We start from the raw sequence: 16,423 nt of genomic DNA, 5'->3' as shown, positions 1-16,423 counted from the left end.
CATTACATGTAAACAAAGATAAATTTGCCTAGGATATACACAGTTCAAATACTGACACAAAAAGTTCCAACGGTGCCTATATATGTGATGTGCTGGTCCATATCTCTTCGTATGTGAGAGAGTGCAATGGTAGATGGAGCATTCTAAAATGTTCCCATAAACTTCCAGGAATTCAACCCCAAAGCCCACTTATTTACATGTAATACACTGTACGTATATTCAAAATCTGCCATCTTAAATATAACTAAAATTAATTTTACTTTAATGTTGATGATTACAGAAACATTCATCAATAATTTCCCACACAATATTAAAATATTGATGCATATTCTTGTTCTATTTAGTCTTCCGAGACCTACTCTTGTTAATTGCACAATGATGGTTATCAGTCAATCAATTATAGGTAACAATTCCTTAAGCTTTCTGATCTACAATAAAAATTGTGTTTTTAATCTTTTTATCTAAAGAGTTTTGAGGTGAACTATAACTATAAATCATAAATCATATAAATATTAATGACAAAAAATTGATTAAAAATTTCGTAGTTAATAAGACAGATACATGTACAGTGGAACCTAGCTTATTTATTCGGACTTTGGTTCCTAGTCAATTTGTCCGGATATGTGAAGTGTCCGGATACCTATATTACCAGTTAAACAAGACAAAATAATGTTTAAAAAAATCTGTTCCGATCAAAAATCGCCTGGATACTGAAGCGTCCGGATATCTTAAGGTCCATTGTAGTCTTGAAAATAAAATTTGGAATGTACATTAGAAGATCACTTCAGGGTATTTATGTAATGTTTCTCTCTTTTGTTGACCAAATTATCAGTATGTGAACAGCATGTGATGTTCTATTTCATTTAACTTAATTATAATCTCTGGCCCCTAATTGTCAAGAAAAGCAATATAAATCTAAAAGTCCATGAAGCGTATCGCCATCATTATTATGGCTTTATTTTTAAACACGACACCATTTTTACTCAAGCTCTTGAAGGAACAGGTTTTAAACTAGCCATCGTCAGCTTCTCCCTTTGACAGCTAGATCTTCATCGGGTAAGATGATTAAATCTTATAATCATATTTTTATATTTGACATTCAAAATCCATTTAATGTGAAAATGGACTTAATCTGCTTTCTTTATCATCAAACCATGTAAAAACAAAACAAAACATAGATTTATACCTAGTGAAGTCTATGATAATACTTGTAATTAAGTTAGCAAATTATGCTTATTCGTGACAAACTTTCAGAGCTATTTTTTTTTCTCTCTAGTATGTTCTAAACGGTATGAACATTTATTGAATACTATCTTAGCAATTGCACAGGTAAAAATTCACAAATTCACAAAAATTCACATTTTATGTAAAATTCGTAAGAATGACAAATTGAGATTCCTGTTCAAGTGAATTTTATTTTTTATTCACTTTTTTGTTATTTTTAACAAGTGAAAAGACTTTGTCCTTGTTTATAAGTTTTTTTTGAATTTTTTCCAGTACTTGAAAACTCTATTTATCTGGATAAAATTGTGTAACCTATCATTCATCCTTTCCTCTGGTCACAATGGAGTTAACGGTTCAGTGAAACAGGGAAAAAAGGTCAATGTCCATTAAGAGCGAGGATAACAATTTCATTGTAAAATGTTTACAAAATAAGGCATAAATCAAACCCCCCACTACAAAGCACAAAGAATAGCTTATTATGGCATTTGGTTTTTTTTTCGCAGTTCAAGGAAAGTTTATTTACGAGGGTTGATTTACAAGGTAATGTCACAAATGCTGTAAGATTTTTTTTTTAAAAATGGAATAAACAAAATTTGAAATTGTTAATAAAACTATCAATTTTTACTTTTAATTTTATTCGATTTCAAATTCATTCGATAAAATAATATTTTAACACAAATTAAGGTTTAAGCTGTCTCTACATGGTAAGAATGGTATCGAAGTCCTTTATGTACAGTGCCAAGCTTTGAAACAATTTTCATGTGTAAAAATTATTACATTTTGTAATATTATACAATCATGTACATTAATGTACTTGCATGTAAATTAATTGAATGTGACTCGTCTCGAAATATTTATTAAAAACATTTTTATCCTTTGAATGTTGAAGCAACACCCTCCATTCCAGTGTAACAACAATCTAAATTGCTTGACTATAGGTAATATTTCAAAACACGTTAACTGTGGAGAGCATATGCTCTTTTATATGCATTTGTAAAACATTCAGTTACTTACTTCCTTATTTATCCTCTCCGTGCCCCGGAGGACGCATGAGGCCGTTCAACAAAGAACGCCACTTACGACGGTCACTGGCAACAACCTGCCCTCTCCTTCCAACTGTTCAGCATTCAGTATAATGATTATGATAATAAATATAACATGGTTTTATGTAATACTGAACATTTTCACTACTTGAAAACTATTGTCAACAAAATTTGGTTGCACCTCGGTTGACATGGTCTCCAGGGGTTGATAATATACATTTATTGACCGAGTTCGAGGGCAACATGCGTTTTGTCGGACCCAATAACCAAACAGTTTGGTTCGAGGCTCGGCAAAACACATTTTGCACGAGAACGCAAAACACATTTTGCTCGAGAACTCAGTCAATAAATGTTTTGTTATACCTTTCATTTTATTTAATTTTTTTGACATACATGTATTTTGTATTGTCTTCTGCGGTATAACATTAGGTCCATCACTTTTGAACACCAACGAATGAAAATGAGACCCATTCTCTGACGTGAGCGGTCCGACATCTCATCGAACGGTCCAACATCTTACTCAACGGTCCAACATAGATTTTTTTATGCCCGCTCAGAAAAAAACGTTAGAAATGTTAAACTTTTTTCGGATAGATTTGTATAGGAACAATTTTTAAAAGGTATAACAATTTACAATGTTACCCTCAACCACATCCAATTTATTTATGAAAGGATATATAATATCACATATTCAGTTCTTTTAATTAACATATTATATCATGTGTTTTCCCCATTCCAGATTTAAAATGGCACGTGGCATTCAAGATCTCCCTGATGAACTGTTACTGATGATATTTTCTCACCTGTCCTTCTATGATATCATGGCGCACATACAACGAGTGTGCGTCCGTTGGATGGTGGTATCCAGTGAAGAGTGTCTATGGAAAACCTCCGGTGTACTAAATTGGATGGAAGATGCTGAGAATCTAGAAACCTTTCTGGAGCAGTTTGGCATGATATCAAAGTATATGAAAACATTGTGCATAAAAAATATCAATGGTAAACATAATGGAGACGGTTTAGGGACAGGCCTTGAAAGATTATACCGAAGAAAGTTTGCCGTCACCAATTCCCTCTTATTCCTCAGGGATGATATCAACTGTCCAAGACTGGAGAGGATTCAGGTTATGCACTCTGATCTTATTTTAGAAGAGTTTAGTAATCTCCTCGTAAAATATCCCCATATCACAGAGGTTTCCTTTGGTCACAACAATCAAATACGGTATGATACTGTTGTTCCTGCCATTAAGAATCTACTTACTTTAACGAAGCTTCAAATCGATGAAGAGCATTTTTACAGCGATATGTATGATGACATGGATAAAATGCTTTTCGACGATACTTGGAATAGAGAGCTTAGAAGTCTTGCTTCTGCCCACCCAGAGCTTACAAGCTTGGACATCAATTCAACTGGACTCAGGAGTCAAACCATTGAGGAATTCATTCAAAAATGCCCAAAGCTTAAATGTTTGAGAATAAGTCAAGAACAAGAATTGAATAGCTTAAGAGACAATAAAGCCGCTGCCGGTCTTGAAGAAATAGTGTTTGAAGACTGTTCCATCGACACTGATGGCATTAGGAACCTGACTGCTGCAACGAAGTGGAAGCTTAAGAAACTTTCCTTGTTGAATTGTTTGGATTTGGACGAGCACGCTTGCCAGTACATAGGGCAACAGAGTCCTTTGCTCGAAAATTTTATAGCTGCCAAACCCATCACCTTGTCTGATAGAGAAACTGGATTTGGGTTTCTGACACGTGGAACTCTTATCAACAACAAAGGTTTAATGTACTTGTCGAGTTGTAAGAATCTACAGGTGCTGAAACTCAGCTACTCTGCAGCATCTAATGTATCTGACGAAGGCATTTTAGCTATTGCACAAGGATGTCCTGAATTAAAAACTATCGATCTGGAGGGATGTTTTGGCGTGACTGATTTTGGTGTTTTGGAGCTGTCACGTCACTGCCCTAAACTTAACCATGTGAATCTAACTTTCTGTCTGCACGTTACGGGATTTGGAATTAGTTGCCTTATGATGAATTGCTTATGGCTACAGCGGTTGCAGGTGCATTCCTGTTTCTTCATTTCAAACGTAAAGTTGCACGATCATGTAAATTTTCCTGGACTCCCCGTGTGTGCAATTACGCCCCTGACAGAATTAGAAAACACACAGAATGAAAATGAGGAAGAAGTATCTTGCACTTGCTATCGTTTGCTGCAACATGGCCCATCCATCGAGGAGGGTCAGAGATACTGTGTAAAGGTATATCAAGCCTATGATAAAATCAAACAGATGCTTCGTAATGATGACCAATCACACGAGGAAGATTCAGGGGAAGGAACGGGTCTTTTTCATTCAAACGCTCAAGCAAAAGGATTTTGTGAAGAAGGCGTAGAGAGGACGGGAGTTTGTGTATCTAAGACCCATGAAACAGAAGATTGTGGGTCAAGAGCCAGGTCAATAGAAGATTGTGGACAATCCAGAGCAACCGGAGCTTCTGGGTCCAAAGCCCTAGCAACAGATACCTGTGGTGCAATATTCCAAGGGCCGAGAATACCTCCATACAAATTCTCATCAGAGCACTCTTGGTTGAGGAATTTAGACCTGTCTTGTTGTCACAGAATAACAGATGCTGATATCACAGAAATTTCTAGATGTTGCCCAGATATTCAGATTCTTGATCTATCATTCTGTCCACAGTTAACAGATGAGGGTGTCGAGGCTGTTGCGCATCATTTGAAGATTTTATTTGAGTTGGCCTTGGAGGGCATTAGGCATCTCACAGATCGATCTTTGATAGCTCTGACGGAGAGAAACCTGGGTACCTTAACGCTGAACACTTCGTCTAACATGTCAATTCAGGAATTGCAGGAATTAGTCCATTCTAATAGTAGGTTACGTAAATTAACTATTTTTAATGATGAGACAACATCCGCAGTGTTCAACAAAGACGTGATTGATGAAATTGTATCTCAGGCGGAAAACTGTTTTGTTGTTAAAGACTTCGGACTGGCAATTGTAATCAAGAGTTCCTCATAATTTATCAAAATGCATTTACAGTGGAATAATACCTTTTCGAGCTAGGGTGTCAATGTTCGTCGATTTTGTATGTCACCGTTATCAACGAATTTTCATCCTTACAAACGTTTGTTAACTTTGTCAATACATCTGATTCAGTAAATTGAAATTTAAAAGAAAGTACAGTATGTCTTAAACCGTAACATAAAGCGGACTTACCTGCTAAGTCGGACTGTTAAAAATATTTCTATGAGTCAACCTATAGTTTTTGATTTTATATAGATACTATTGTTGTTTATAGGTTTTAATTAAATATTAAAGTTGACCTCCATTTCAAGTTATGTTAGATTAGATTTCTTTTAAAATTATAATTATTAAAACTGGTTGTTAGAAAACAAATACCGCACGTTCAAAAGTGGCGATAATTATAGTGCATTTTAACACACAATTGATTATCATGAAAGTTTTTTTGTATCTCTTTTGTTTTGATAAATGTTCATTTGAACATAATCGATATTCAAAATTGAAACTCTAAAAAGTTCAATACATCTATTGTCATGTATAATTAATGCAGGTCAGAAGCAAAAAATGCAGAAGTTTTATGATATACTCATTTGCAATATAATACAATCAAGGATACAAAAAAAAAAATCGGTATATGTCTCCACTTATCAGCAATTCTCTCTCTCTCTCTCTCTCTCTCTCTCTCTCTCTCTCTAGTGAGCCCTGTCTAAATCTGCGCTGGCCGCGTTCTACATTTACTCTATACATTAAACAGATACTTTTTATTACTGTTATAGTCATCATCCCCATTCTTTTCTGTTTTTAACAAATTATTTCAACATATTTTCAAAGTGAACATACAGACCAATTTATTGCTGTGTACAACATATAACTACTATATATTTCAGAGGTTCCCTATCAATCAACCCCCCCCCCCACTAAAAAAAATAAAATTCTTAAATCAGGTCAAATAGTAATTATTTTCTTTAATGCATAATATGCAAGATCTTTTAACATATTTTGTTATGCAAAGTTATACATGAACATGTATATTAAGTACATGTTTTATAAATTCACAGAATATTAGAATGAATTGATTTTCCAATTATTACCGTCGCCCGCGTGGCGCAGTAAATTGAAATTTAAAAAAAAGTACAGTATGACATAATTACTTGTCTGTCTTCCATAATTTACTATTGTTGTTTATAGTTTGAAAATATTTCCTCCATTTCACATGTATCTTATATATTTGTGCATAGAACCTCATGTATTATTAAATGGTTTTAGAAAATAAACTTGAGTTTAATTCTCATAATTATAGTGCATTTTAACACACGTGCATAAATGAAAGTTTTTTTTTAATTATGATTTGAACATTGATTGTAAATAGTGTGGTACTATAATAACTTCCTAAATCTGTTGTCATTTGATTAAGCTGTGTAGTCAAGGTCAGGACACACTTTCTTGAAATGTCTACTTTAAGAATACCCATCGTGGATAGTTCATGGTCTAGTTGCGCGATTAAAAAAATTGTCAGAGCTGGAATCGATCTACTGTTTACCATGGTAAACTGTGTAAACTATTAGAAAGACCAATTTCAATGAAACATATTCCAGGCAAGTGGTTTGGATTCGTTTTTATCATATGCAGATGAAAAAAGTTATACATGAACATGTATATTAAGTACATGTTTTATATATTCACAGAATATTAGGATGAATTGGCTTTCCAATTTTTATCATCTGAAGTAGATGCTTTTACGACATAAATTGTTCTAGTTCCGTGAGTGCTTTTTCAAACTGCAACATGCTAGATAAATAAAATCATTGAGTCCTGCAAGGATTTTTTTTCTATGACCTTCAAAATAGACACGGGTAGTGCAAAGCGGAGCATCCCCTCGCAAAGACCATATCTATAAATCAAGACAGCTTTCGACATCAGTTACGTCTTTCGCATTTCGCACAAGGACAAACTAACACACACACACAAGGGCCTTACTTCCTGGTATGTCCCCCAATCTCTGTTGCAATTTTACATGAAGGGTCATGTTATGTCGAGAGTTGTAACGCTGCAAACACAATCTCTCGTACAATTGATTCCAAAAAAGAACTTCAAAAATAAAGAAAATCAAACACTTTGCGTACCGTAATTAAACTTCAGTTTATTCATGGCGAATGTAATGTAACAGATTTGGAAGATTTTAAATAAATGTGTACAATTTCATTTCAAGAAGAACAAATTTTGTATTTCATAAACAAAATGTCAAGTTTTAAACCTAAACTTGTTAGATGACTTTTAACAAATCAGAAGAGTCACTCAAAAACGGTTCAAAAAATCATCTAAAGGCAATGCAGATTCATCATTTATCTTTAAATATGTATACAGCAGCTGGCGAGTTATTGATTCCATTTATCCTTCAGATGAATCAACTTCCTTTGAAACTCTGTTCCGTGCTGTCTTTGGTCTTTTTGCCGTAACTCTGCGCTTCCGAAGAACTGTTTCCCTTCTCACTTTTGCTTTCTCCAGTTTTTCCATCAAACTCTTGTCCTGTGTCTCTGCAAATAAATTACAAAAATATATTGATATAGGGCTGGACAAAAAAAAAATTGAGTCTTTGAAAAAAAAAAACCTTCACATACACATTCTAAGAGAGAGTGAGAGAACAAACCTTTCCACTTTTCATAATCCTCTTGAACAATTCTGGAAGATGTAACCTTGATGGGTGGAAGTTTTGCTGGAAGAGTCGGCTTAAAGTCAAGGTTGAAAGCCATCCCATCTTTGTTCTTTACAACATCAGAGATTCCATCGTTTCCCTCAGCTGGGTTAGTGTGCACCTTTTCGCCATCCGTCAATGAAGTGCAAAACATCAACCACGGGAGGGGTTTGTTCGGAATAGAATCCTCTAGTACTTCGTTTTTCAACTCTCTTTCTATTTTCTTGTAAGCCTCTTCTTCTTCGTCAGTCATAATGCCAACTTTGTTACTTCGCTTCCTCATACAGCTATGGAGAAGACCCATTTTGATAACAAACGCTAACAACAATGTAGCTATAGGTCCACTGTGACGTGAAGTCTTTTGTGACGTCACATTATTATGACGTTATTGTGACGTTTAATTGAGTTCTAGTTGGTCCGGTTGTAATGGAAAATACAAAATAAGAAATATTCTTTTTTTTATATAAATTCCTATTGTACTTACACGTACTTACACTGAGCTGTCATATAATAGTCATGAATCAAGAATCTAAATATTGTTATTATGGAAAATTTATTATTACTTTTTTTAATCCTTGTTTTTTTTATCATTTTTTTAAAATTGCCACAAAAGATTTCACAAGAAGTGCACACAAGACTGAATGCGAGTAAAGCATTTATATAAACATAATTTGTTGTAGTTTAGGACAGGCGCGGATCCAGAAATTTTTTCCCAGTCAAAAAAAATTCCAATCCCAGAAATTTCTTGACAAGCAAAAAAAACAAAAAACCCCTCTCGTCCAAACGTGAAATACCTATTTCGTGGGGGGGGGGGGGGGGTAGTCTATGACTTCTATTGCCTCAAATCTTTCCGTTTTCATACCCGTTTTACACATATTCAGGGGGCCAGCGTTTTCCAGGGGGGTCCAAGGTTACTTTTTTCTTCCTTTAGTATATACATTTTTTAACCGTGTAAATTCCAGGGGGGGGGGGTCCTGACCCCCCGACCCCCCTCCCCCCCCTCTTGATCCGCGCATGGTTTAGGAAATATCATTGTGTTTACCTTATGAAAATGTGATGCCCAAATAGAATTTTATCGTTTTACCAAGTTCTGAATATTTCCTACACACACAAATGGCACAATACAACCAAAGGGACATATAGGAGAGAGAGAGAGAGACTGAGAAAGAGAGAGAGAATGTCTTTTGCCCATTCAATATAATCTTACACTTCTTCTCCCCGCTGAAATCGATTCATAATCTGGAATGTTTTCCAAGAAGAGTATTTTTTCTGATTTTTCTTTTTATAATTAAATAAAAAAAATGGCTTTATGATTATAATGATGATTATAATAAATACAGAGGCGTGTGAGGAAAAAACAAGGACACAAGGCATGCATGCATGAGGAAAATTTTAAAAGTTGCGCTCTTTGTCACGTGGTTATCTCCTAGGTGCGCTGATTTGCATAAAGGTGTTTAGACATGGCGGACGAGAATATTTTTATCTGACATCAGACATGGTATAATTTTTGTTTATTGTCATAATTTACGATGGATGACAACGAGAGATTCAAGCTGCAACTGGATGACCAGAAAAGGAATATCTTTGTCACCCAGCTGAATGACAGGTATATGGGTTTATCGAAACATGTAATCATAATTCATGCAGAATTTAGCTCATGTGCGAGGTAGTGTATGTGGTAAAACTTTCATATAGATTATCATGTAGTTTATCTATTGTAATTAACATTCTGGAGAATTTAAGCATGTTCAACGAACTATTTTAACTGAAATTTATATGACCATGTTTGCATAAAACCAGATCTCTTTTAAACATAGATTATACACAGTGGCTGGAATTTCCTCTATATCATCAAAGTCATAGGCGTCGGAACCGGGGGGGTAGGGAGGGCTTAGCCCCCCCCCCCCCACTTTTTTTCCAAATATATACTTAGTATAAACATTGAACATGCATTGCTTCGTAGGTTTAGCCCCCCCCCCCACTTTCCACAGACACGTCGAAGTATAGGTTAAAAATGGGGAAAGTGGTGGTGTTTGGAAAAAATTTTGGTACTGAAAGTTCGAACCTACCCCCCCCCCCCCCCCCCCCCGCCCACACACCCCACGAAATAGGATTTTCGTGTTTGGGAAATGGACATTTATTTTTTTTTTGCTTGTGAGGTTTTTTGGAGGTATAAAAAATTTTTTTTACACTTAGCCCCTCCCACTTTCAATTGCTTCCGACGCCAATGAAAGTTAACCATTAAACTGTGAAAATTGGGAAGGGAAAAAAAGGAACTTTAGGCATATCAATTTTATATGACAGATGTTTACTTTATTTTCAAATAGATGAGCCTTAGTTAACTAAAATTTAAATTCATGAATTCATATATACCGTCTCTTAATTATAGGTCTAGCTGAAACTGAAAGAGTACATATGTTTTTATTTAACAGAGATGACGAGGACCATGATGTTTCAGCATTTCCAGTTGTCAAGGAAACTGGTGGACAGCTCCTGGAGACCGGCATCAACACCTTCCAGAAAACACTTCTCCTCAAAAAGGAGGTGGAGGTGGCTAAGGTGGATGAAGAACTGGAGAAATGTCGCCGTAGATTCCGACAGAAGATGGAGGAGCTGCAGCAACGGAAGCTCAACGTCCAGAAAAAAAGACAGATGGTTAATAATGGAGATTTTTTATACCTTTTTACTAGTTATTGATAGTATTTACATATGTATAACTAAAAACATCCCATTTCATTTACAGTTAATTCTCGATAAATCGCCACCTTTTGTAATTTAGAAATCATGGCGGTATAACGAATTTGGCGATGAATCGAATTTCCCATCTTTTTAGAAAACAAGAAGTGGAGTTACCGTTCTTAGAAATACCATTTAAGCGTTTCTATTCTTATAATAAAATGTACATGTATAAAGACATATTTTTGATTGAAAATACTTCCAGTATTTTTTTATGTACAATTTCACTAAAACAAAATGTGCAGTAATGAAATAAAGACAAGTCATGTGTATTTAATATTATGTAAATCTGCACGTCTGATATTGAAAAAAAAAACAAGCTGGGTCGATCGTCGTGATTTATTGCTGAAAGTACGTAAAATGAATTTTTGAATAAATTCATCGTTTATGGCATCATTGTTAATGAAACGTTCACAATTCATGCCGTATAATTATTTTTTCAGCAAACTTTGCATTAGTTAAAGCAGACATCATCAAAATAATATCGTTATCTGCGCACTATAACAACGACCGCTTTCGTGGCGAAGCCGTGACTAAATGATTTTTATTAAACAAAAAACAAAATTATAATAACAGTTCATGTTAAAATTATTATTTATTTTATTCTTGTTTAATTACTAAATTGCATGTACCTTGTCTGCCTTTGCATGCTTTACAACAGGGATAGCGTCAACTAATTAGCCGCGCTTCACTGAATGTTTGAATCTGTGGCGGTATATTGAGATAATTGACACTTAAAAATGGACGTTTGTTTTGAAAACAGGGTGGCGGATGGCGGTATGCGAATTTGGCGTTATAAAGAGAATTTTATATAGCAGGAAAAACGTTCTTGGGAAATCATGGCGGTATTGTGAAAATGGCGATGAATCGAATGGCGATAATTGGAGAATTGACTGTATTTTTCAATTTTTATTTTAAAAAATTCTGAAATCTTAATTTGAAACTTTAGCATGAAAATTTTTAACCTTAATTGCATTACAGATGAACAATAAAGTGGCAAAGTTTGATAAGTTCATCAAAGATAACGATGCCAAAAGACGGAGGGCCATCCAGAAATATCAGACAGAGGTGCTACTTAAGGAACAGAAACAGAAAGAATATGAAGAGCTGTGTGAACAACTGGCAGAGCTGAAAAGGAGGTAAGACAGACCTGTCTGCTGAGAATGCATTTGCCATTTACAGTTGGTATGTCTCTTTTAAAAGTAGTTTTCCTCTGGGAGTTAGAGCATAATCTGAAAATTAATGAAAATTGAAAGATGGTTTTCATCACACAAAAGGATATAAACAATGGCATGTGAACTAATGCACATCACTTTTTATTTGCAACTTTTTATTTATTTAAGGCATATTGTATTACTTGCTGTTTATTTGACAAATATTGTGTCGATCGTGTTTCTTTTTAAATCTTTTATTGTACTTTTCGTAGGAAAAGTTATCTGGAGAAGAAAGTCAATCAGTACAAAAGATTTGAAGAGTACCTTCTAAAGGTCATAGATATTATGCCTGAAGGTAGGTCATAGTACGCTTTATTTATTAAGAAGATTTTATAATTTGCTGAACATTTTTCATCTAACTATAAATTTATGAAAATAGGGTTTCAGAGTATAGACATAATGGTCCATTTTGGTACCAGGAAATGAAATTTTGATCTTGAAAATAGGTAATATATTGCAAATGTACATGATTTACTGAAGTTTGGATATGGAATTATAGATTTTTGAGGAATACTTTTTGCCAATTAAGTCAATATTTAAGTACCCAAATTTTACTCATCATAATGTTTTTATAAAGCTGTATACTTCTATTAATTCTACATAGTCCCCACTTGTCAGAGGTAGATGGTAATATTATGGCGTGATGTGTTTTGATCACATTCATATTTTCACTCTGTGTTTTGAAATGGTACAGAAATATCATATAATTATGAAAAGGAAAAATTACACACATTTAAGTAAGTTTTTCAAATTTGATAAATGATATTCATAAGTTTGATAATAAAAAGATATTTCGTTAGACCACATTTGTGCAAAACATTTCACTTCAAAGAACACCATACTGTTCATTCATTAAAATGTTTGAGGCATACTTCACTGCAGAGAACTTGTCTATTTTATTTTACATGTATTTGCATGAAATTAAAGTAATGATTGTCTGAAGCATGCGAAAATTGAAAGTAACACTCAATCTTTATATGTTTTGTGTGTATATATTTCTTGAAAAGTCTTGCTTTTAATTTCATCATTCTGCCAAAATATTTAGTAAGAGACAAAAAAAAAAACCATGAGAAAGATTGATGTAAAAGTAATCAGGAAAAGAAATAATTCCAGTACATTTATATAGCATTTGTTTTCATGGATAAAGGACTATAAAATCCCAAATAATCAAAACCAGATAGTTATATACTGGACAGTTGTTTTGATAATTTAATTGATTTCAATGTTCTTCCCCTTTCTAACATTTTGTTTACTTTTATCGACAGACTACATTCAGGATGATGACAAGATAAAGGGACTGATGATGAGACACAAGACTCTCAGTGAATCAAACAAAGATCTTGTTAACAACCTAGTGCACATGGGGGATGAGGTAAGATCTTTCTCCTGAAGTTGTATTTTTAAAACCCAGTCTTTTAGGTGACATACTGCTATCTGTTTTTATTTGTCTTCTTATACATGCCTTGATTATAGGTTGAGTTAACATTTTCAGCTTGTTTTCTGGATTTTGAGAAACATAAATCTGGCAGATACAAGTTTCTCTCATTATAAGATTTTCTGATGTTCATCTGCATATTTTCATTTACAGATTGAAAATCTCAAGAAAGAACTTGACACCATGAAGACAGAACATGACAAAAGGAAAGTATCTATAAACAGTCAGCTTGCCAAACTCCAGAACCAGCAGGATAGAGTTCAGGACTCTAACAAACAGCACGAACAGCAGTTTGCCTCGAGTAAAGGAGACATGAGGAAGAGAGTAAGCTTTTAGAGATTTTTAAATATACGTAATTGTACAAACGGTCGAAAAGTGCTGACACCAGCAAACTATCTTATTTATTATGCCCCCACCTCAAAGAAGGGAGGGTATATAGCTTTGCTGTTGTCCGTTGTTTGTTCGTTTGGTCTGTCTGTTGGTCCACCATTAGTTTTTGCAGAGGTTGCACTTATTGAAATGAAATTTGGTATACAGATTTATCATAAGAATATCTAAATTAATTTCTGTTTTGGGTACAATCCAGCCAATTTGGACAGAGTTATGCCCCTTGGACTTTATTTGAGGGAGGGGGGCATACTGTAAATCACTTTTTATTCACGAGAACTTTATTTTTACATAATTACATGAGACAATGTGCTTGCGAAAGTTTAATTCTCGCATATAATAATATTCCTTAAGATTTTATAGAGCAATAACCACAATTCGTGAAAATTTTGTCTCGCTAATCAAGAGTCAATGACTATTTCGCGAAAATAAGGTGTTGCAAAAATTTAGTGATCTACAGTAAGTGTTTAACAAACATCTCTTGTTTTGATTACATTTGCTCATATTTGACAGCTTATTGAAACTTTTAACCCAACCACTCTAAGTTCAAAGTAATTTGAAATTGTATAAACTATTTTTAATGGACATGCATTCAATGATAATTTTTTATATCATTCATTCATATGCAGCTGATTTCCTTCATGCTCTGTAGAATTATGGAAAATCTTTATTTTTTCATTTTACAGCGGACTGAGCTAGGAGTGATATTAATGGCAATTGATAATATTGCGGAGAAGTGCCTAAAGCGGCTGGATCATTCACTAGAAGAAATGACTTTAGAAGAAAAATTGCACAAAATTGGGGTAAAGAAAATGACATATAAAGTAGATTCAAGTTGTTTTTCTGAGATTATGTACAGTTTGAACTTCATTATCACGAACAACCATGGAAATGTCATAGAAAGTTGGCAGACTGAATCAGTTTTTATGTTTTTTTCCCTCATTATCCTCAGATATCTCAAAGTTTAATGTTGGTCCTCTTGGGTTGGAGATATAAAGGTTCAACTGTACATTACACATGCACATATATTATATAGAATGGTATTATGTGCAACTTAACGGAAAGTTTTCAATTTTTCCCATTTTCTATTGCAAAATAAAAGAGATCTATTCAATTTCAAACGGTTGATTTTTGCAGGCTCACCTTCAAGAACGTGAAGATGTTGCCAAGATGGCAGCGCCCTCTGGTGAGACCAGTATAAGAGGCAGCGCGGATGTTCACAAGTCAAAGGTCAAAAAGAAAGTCATGCTTACTGGGTAGAAAATCAACTGAAAAATGATAAATTTTCTAACATGTGTCCTGATTTCTTTGCACTATATGTTAAAATGAACTTAGTCTGGAATTCAAATTATTGATAGAAATGAATTAGGCTTTAGCATTTTTATGTTCATGTACACAACCATAGCACAACTGCAACTATTGTAGGTAAATCTCTTTATAAAATACCTTTGCAGGTACATTGCATTTTGATTTTAGGATACTTTTGTTTATAATGCTTATAAGATTTTTAAGTATTTTTTGACAGTGCTTTATGCATGTGCCCATACATTAATTTAGTTAGTTGTTTGAAAGAGAGTATGTGACTCCCAATTTTCTTGTCTTTCCTTCTTCAAATCACAATTCGTCACCACAATAGGTAATTACACTGTAAAATGCACATGTTTTAGTTTATATTTGAGAACATTTATATAACGATTTTCAATTTTTTCCTGGTGAAGATGTGATACGCAAAATAAAGTCGTCAAGTGCTCCTTATTAAGATTCTTCCTTGCATGGGCCAGTACATGTACATTATCATTCTGCCTTTTTTTGGGAGATATTGTTTACATAAGAAAACATAAAGGTTTGCACCTCTTCCTTGCCATTATATTGTTTTGTCTGTAATGTTTAATTTATTGCCAAAAAATACTATGTGAATTATTGTACATGAATGGAACTGAGCAGTCCTGTTTCATTTCCGTACTTGAAGATGTCGTCTATTTCAAAGTATTCCATTTTTGTATAGTTTGATATTTTTGAATATTCAAAATTCAGTGAATGGAAAGGTAATGAATGTCACTGTCCAGGTATATGCTTTATTTGTAGGAGGGGGTGGGGTGCAGAGGGTATAGAAATTTTGAATGCTCTGCCTATTAGTTTTAAGAGTTATTTATTGTAAACTGGCCAATGAACTGTGTGCTAGCTGGACCAGAACTTGTATATGACTAGTTCATGATTTTGTATGTAGTAATGTGTATAAAAGTTTTGTGCTTCTTTTAATATTATATGTCTGGAAAAGTAAAAAGAAAACAATTTTTTACAATTTGTTAAGAATTTCCCTTTGATATATATGTAAATTTTTATATAGTGCTGGCATTTACATATTTTTGTACAAATGACTGAAATTTATGATAGGTTTCATAATTTGATATCATATACATGTTCATGAATAATTGGAATGTATGATTTATGCATTTTACTAACTTCAACTTTACATGTCAAGCTGGAAACCTGAATAAATAATCAAATTAACTTTTCTAGTTCTTGAACTATATAGAAATCTTAATTCCTTTAAAATGAAAAGGTAGAGGAAAATGAATCTTTTCTTCCCCTCATTTCACCCTTTGTTTTGTATTTATAGTACTTTAAAAAAGGCATTTAATAATAAAAGT

The 16,423-nt window shown here is 33.9% G+C and overlaps 3 protein-coding genes across 3 annotated transcripts; 2 read left to right on the top strand and 1 right to left on the bottom strand.

The window, feature by feature from the left end:
• Positions 1-598: 598 nt before the first annotated feature.
• On the top strand, positions 599-5,345 carry LOC134282951 (uncharacterized). Its single transcript, XM_062765380.1, has 2 exons — positions 599-1,056; positions 3,007-5,345. Exon 2 carries the CDS (start codon positions 3,014-3,016, stop codon positions 5,303-5,305), a length of 2,292 nt encoding a protein of 763 aa, XP_062621364.1. The 5' UTR covers positions 599-1,056; positions 3,007-3,013; the 3' UTR covers positions 5,306-5,345.
• A 2,337-nt stretch (positions 5,346-7,682) lies between these two features.
• Positions 7,683-9,497, bottom strand: LOC134282968 (uncharacterized). Its single transcript, XM_062765403.1, has 3 exons — positions 9,489-9,497; positions 7,956-8,358; positions 7,683-7,842 (listed from the first exon to the last, which is right to left on the bottom strand). Exons 1-3 carry the CDS (start codon positions 9,495-9,497, stop codon positions 7,697-7,699), a joined length of 558 nt encoding a protein of 185 aa, XP_062621387.1. The 3' UTR covers positions 7,683-7,696.
• Positions 9,441-16,236, top strand: LOC134282946 (uncharacterized). The gene is made up of 8 exons (XM_062765368.1): positions 9,441-9,606; positions 10,433-10,655; positions 11,718-11,875; positions 12,163-12,245; positions 13,216-13,322; positions 13,539-13,709; positions 14,459-14,575; positions 14,910-16,236. The coding sequence occupies exons 1-8, from the start codon at positions 9,530-9,532 to the stop codon at positions 15,030-15,032; spliced, it is 1,059 nt and encodes a 352-aa protein (XP_062621352.1). The 5' UTR covers positions 9,441-9,529; the 3' UTR covers positions 15,033-16,236.
• Positions 16,237-16,423: the final 187 nt, after the last annotated feature.

The sequence above is a fragment of the Saccostrea cucullata genome, unplaced genomic scaffold, assembly GCF_032062105.1.
Source record: "Saccostrea cucullata isolate Sc308-1 unplaced genomic scaffold, CSIRO_AGI_Scuc_v1 ctg647, whole genome shotgun sequence".
Classification (NCBI taxonomy): Eukaryota; Metazoa; Mollusca; class Bivalvia; order Ostreida; family Ostreidae; genus Saccostrea; species Saccostrea cuccullata.
The sequence above is the reverse complement of the archived record's forward strand: the minus strand, read 5'-3'. Positions and strand labels throughout refer to the sequence as shown.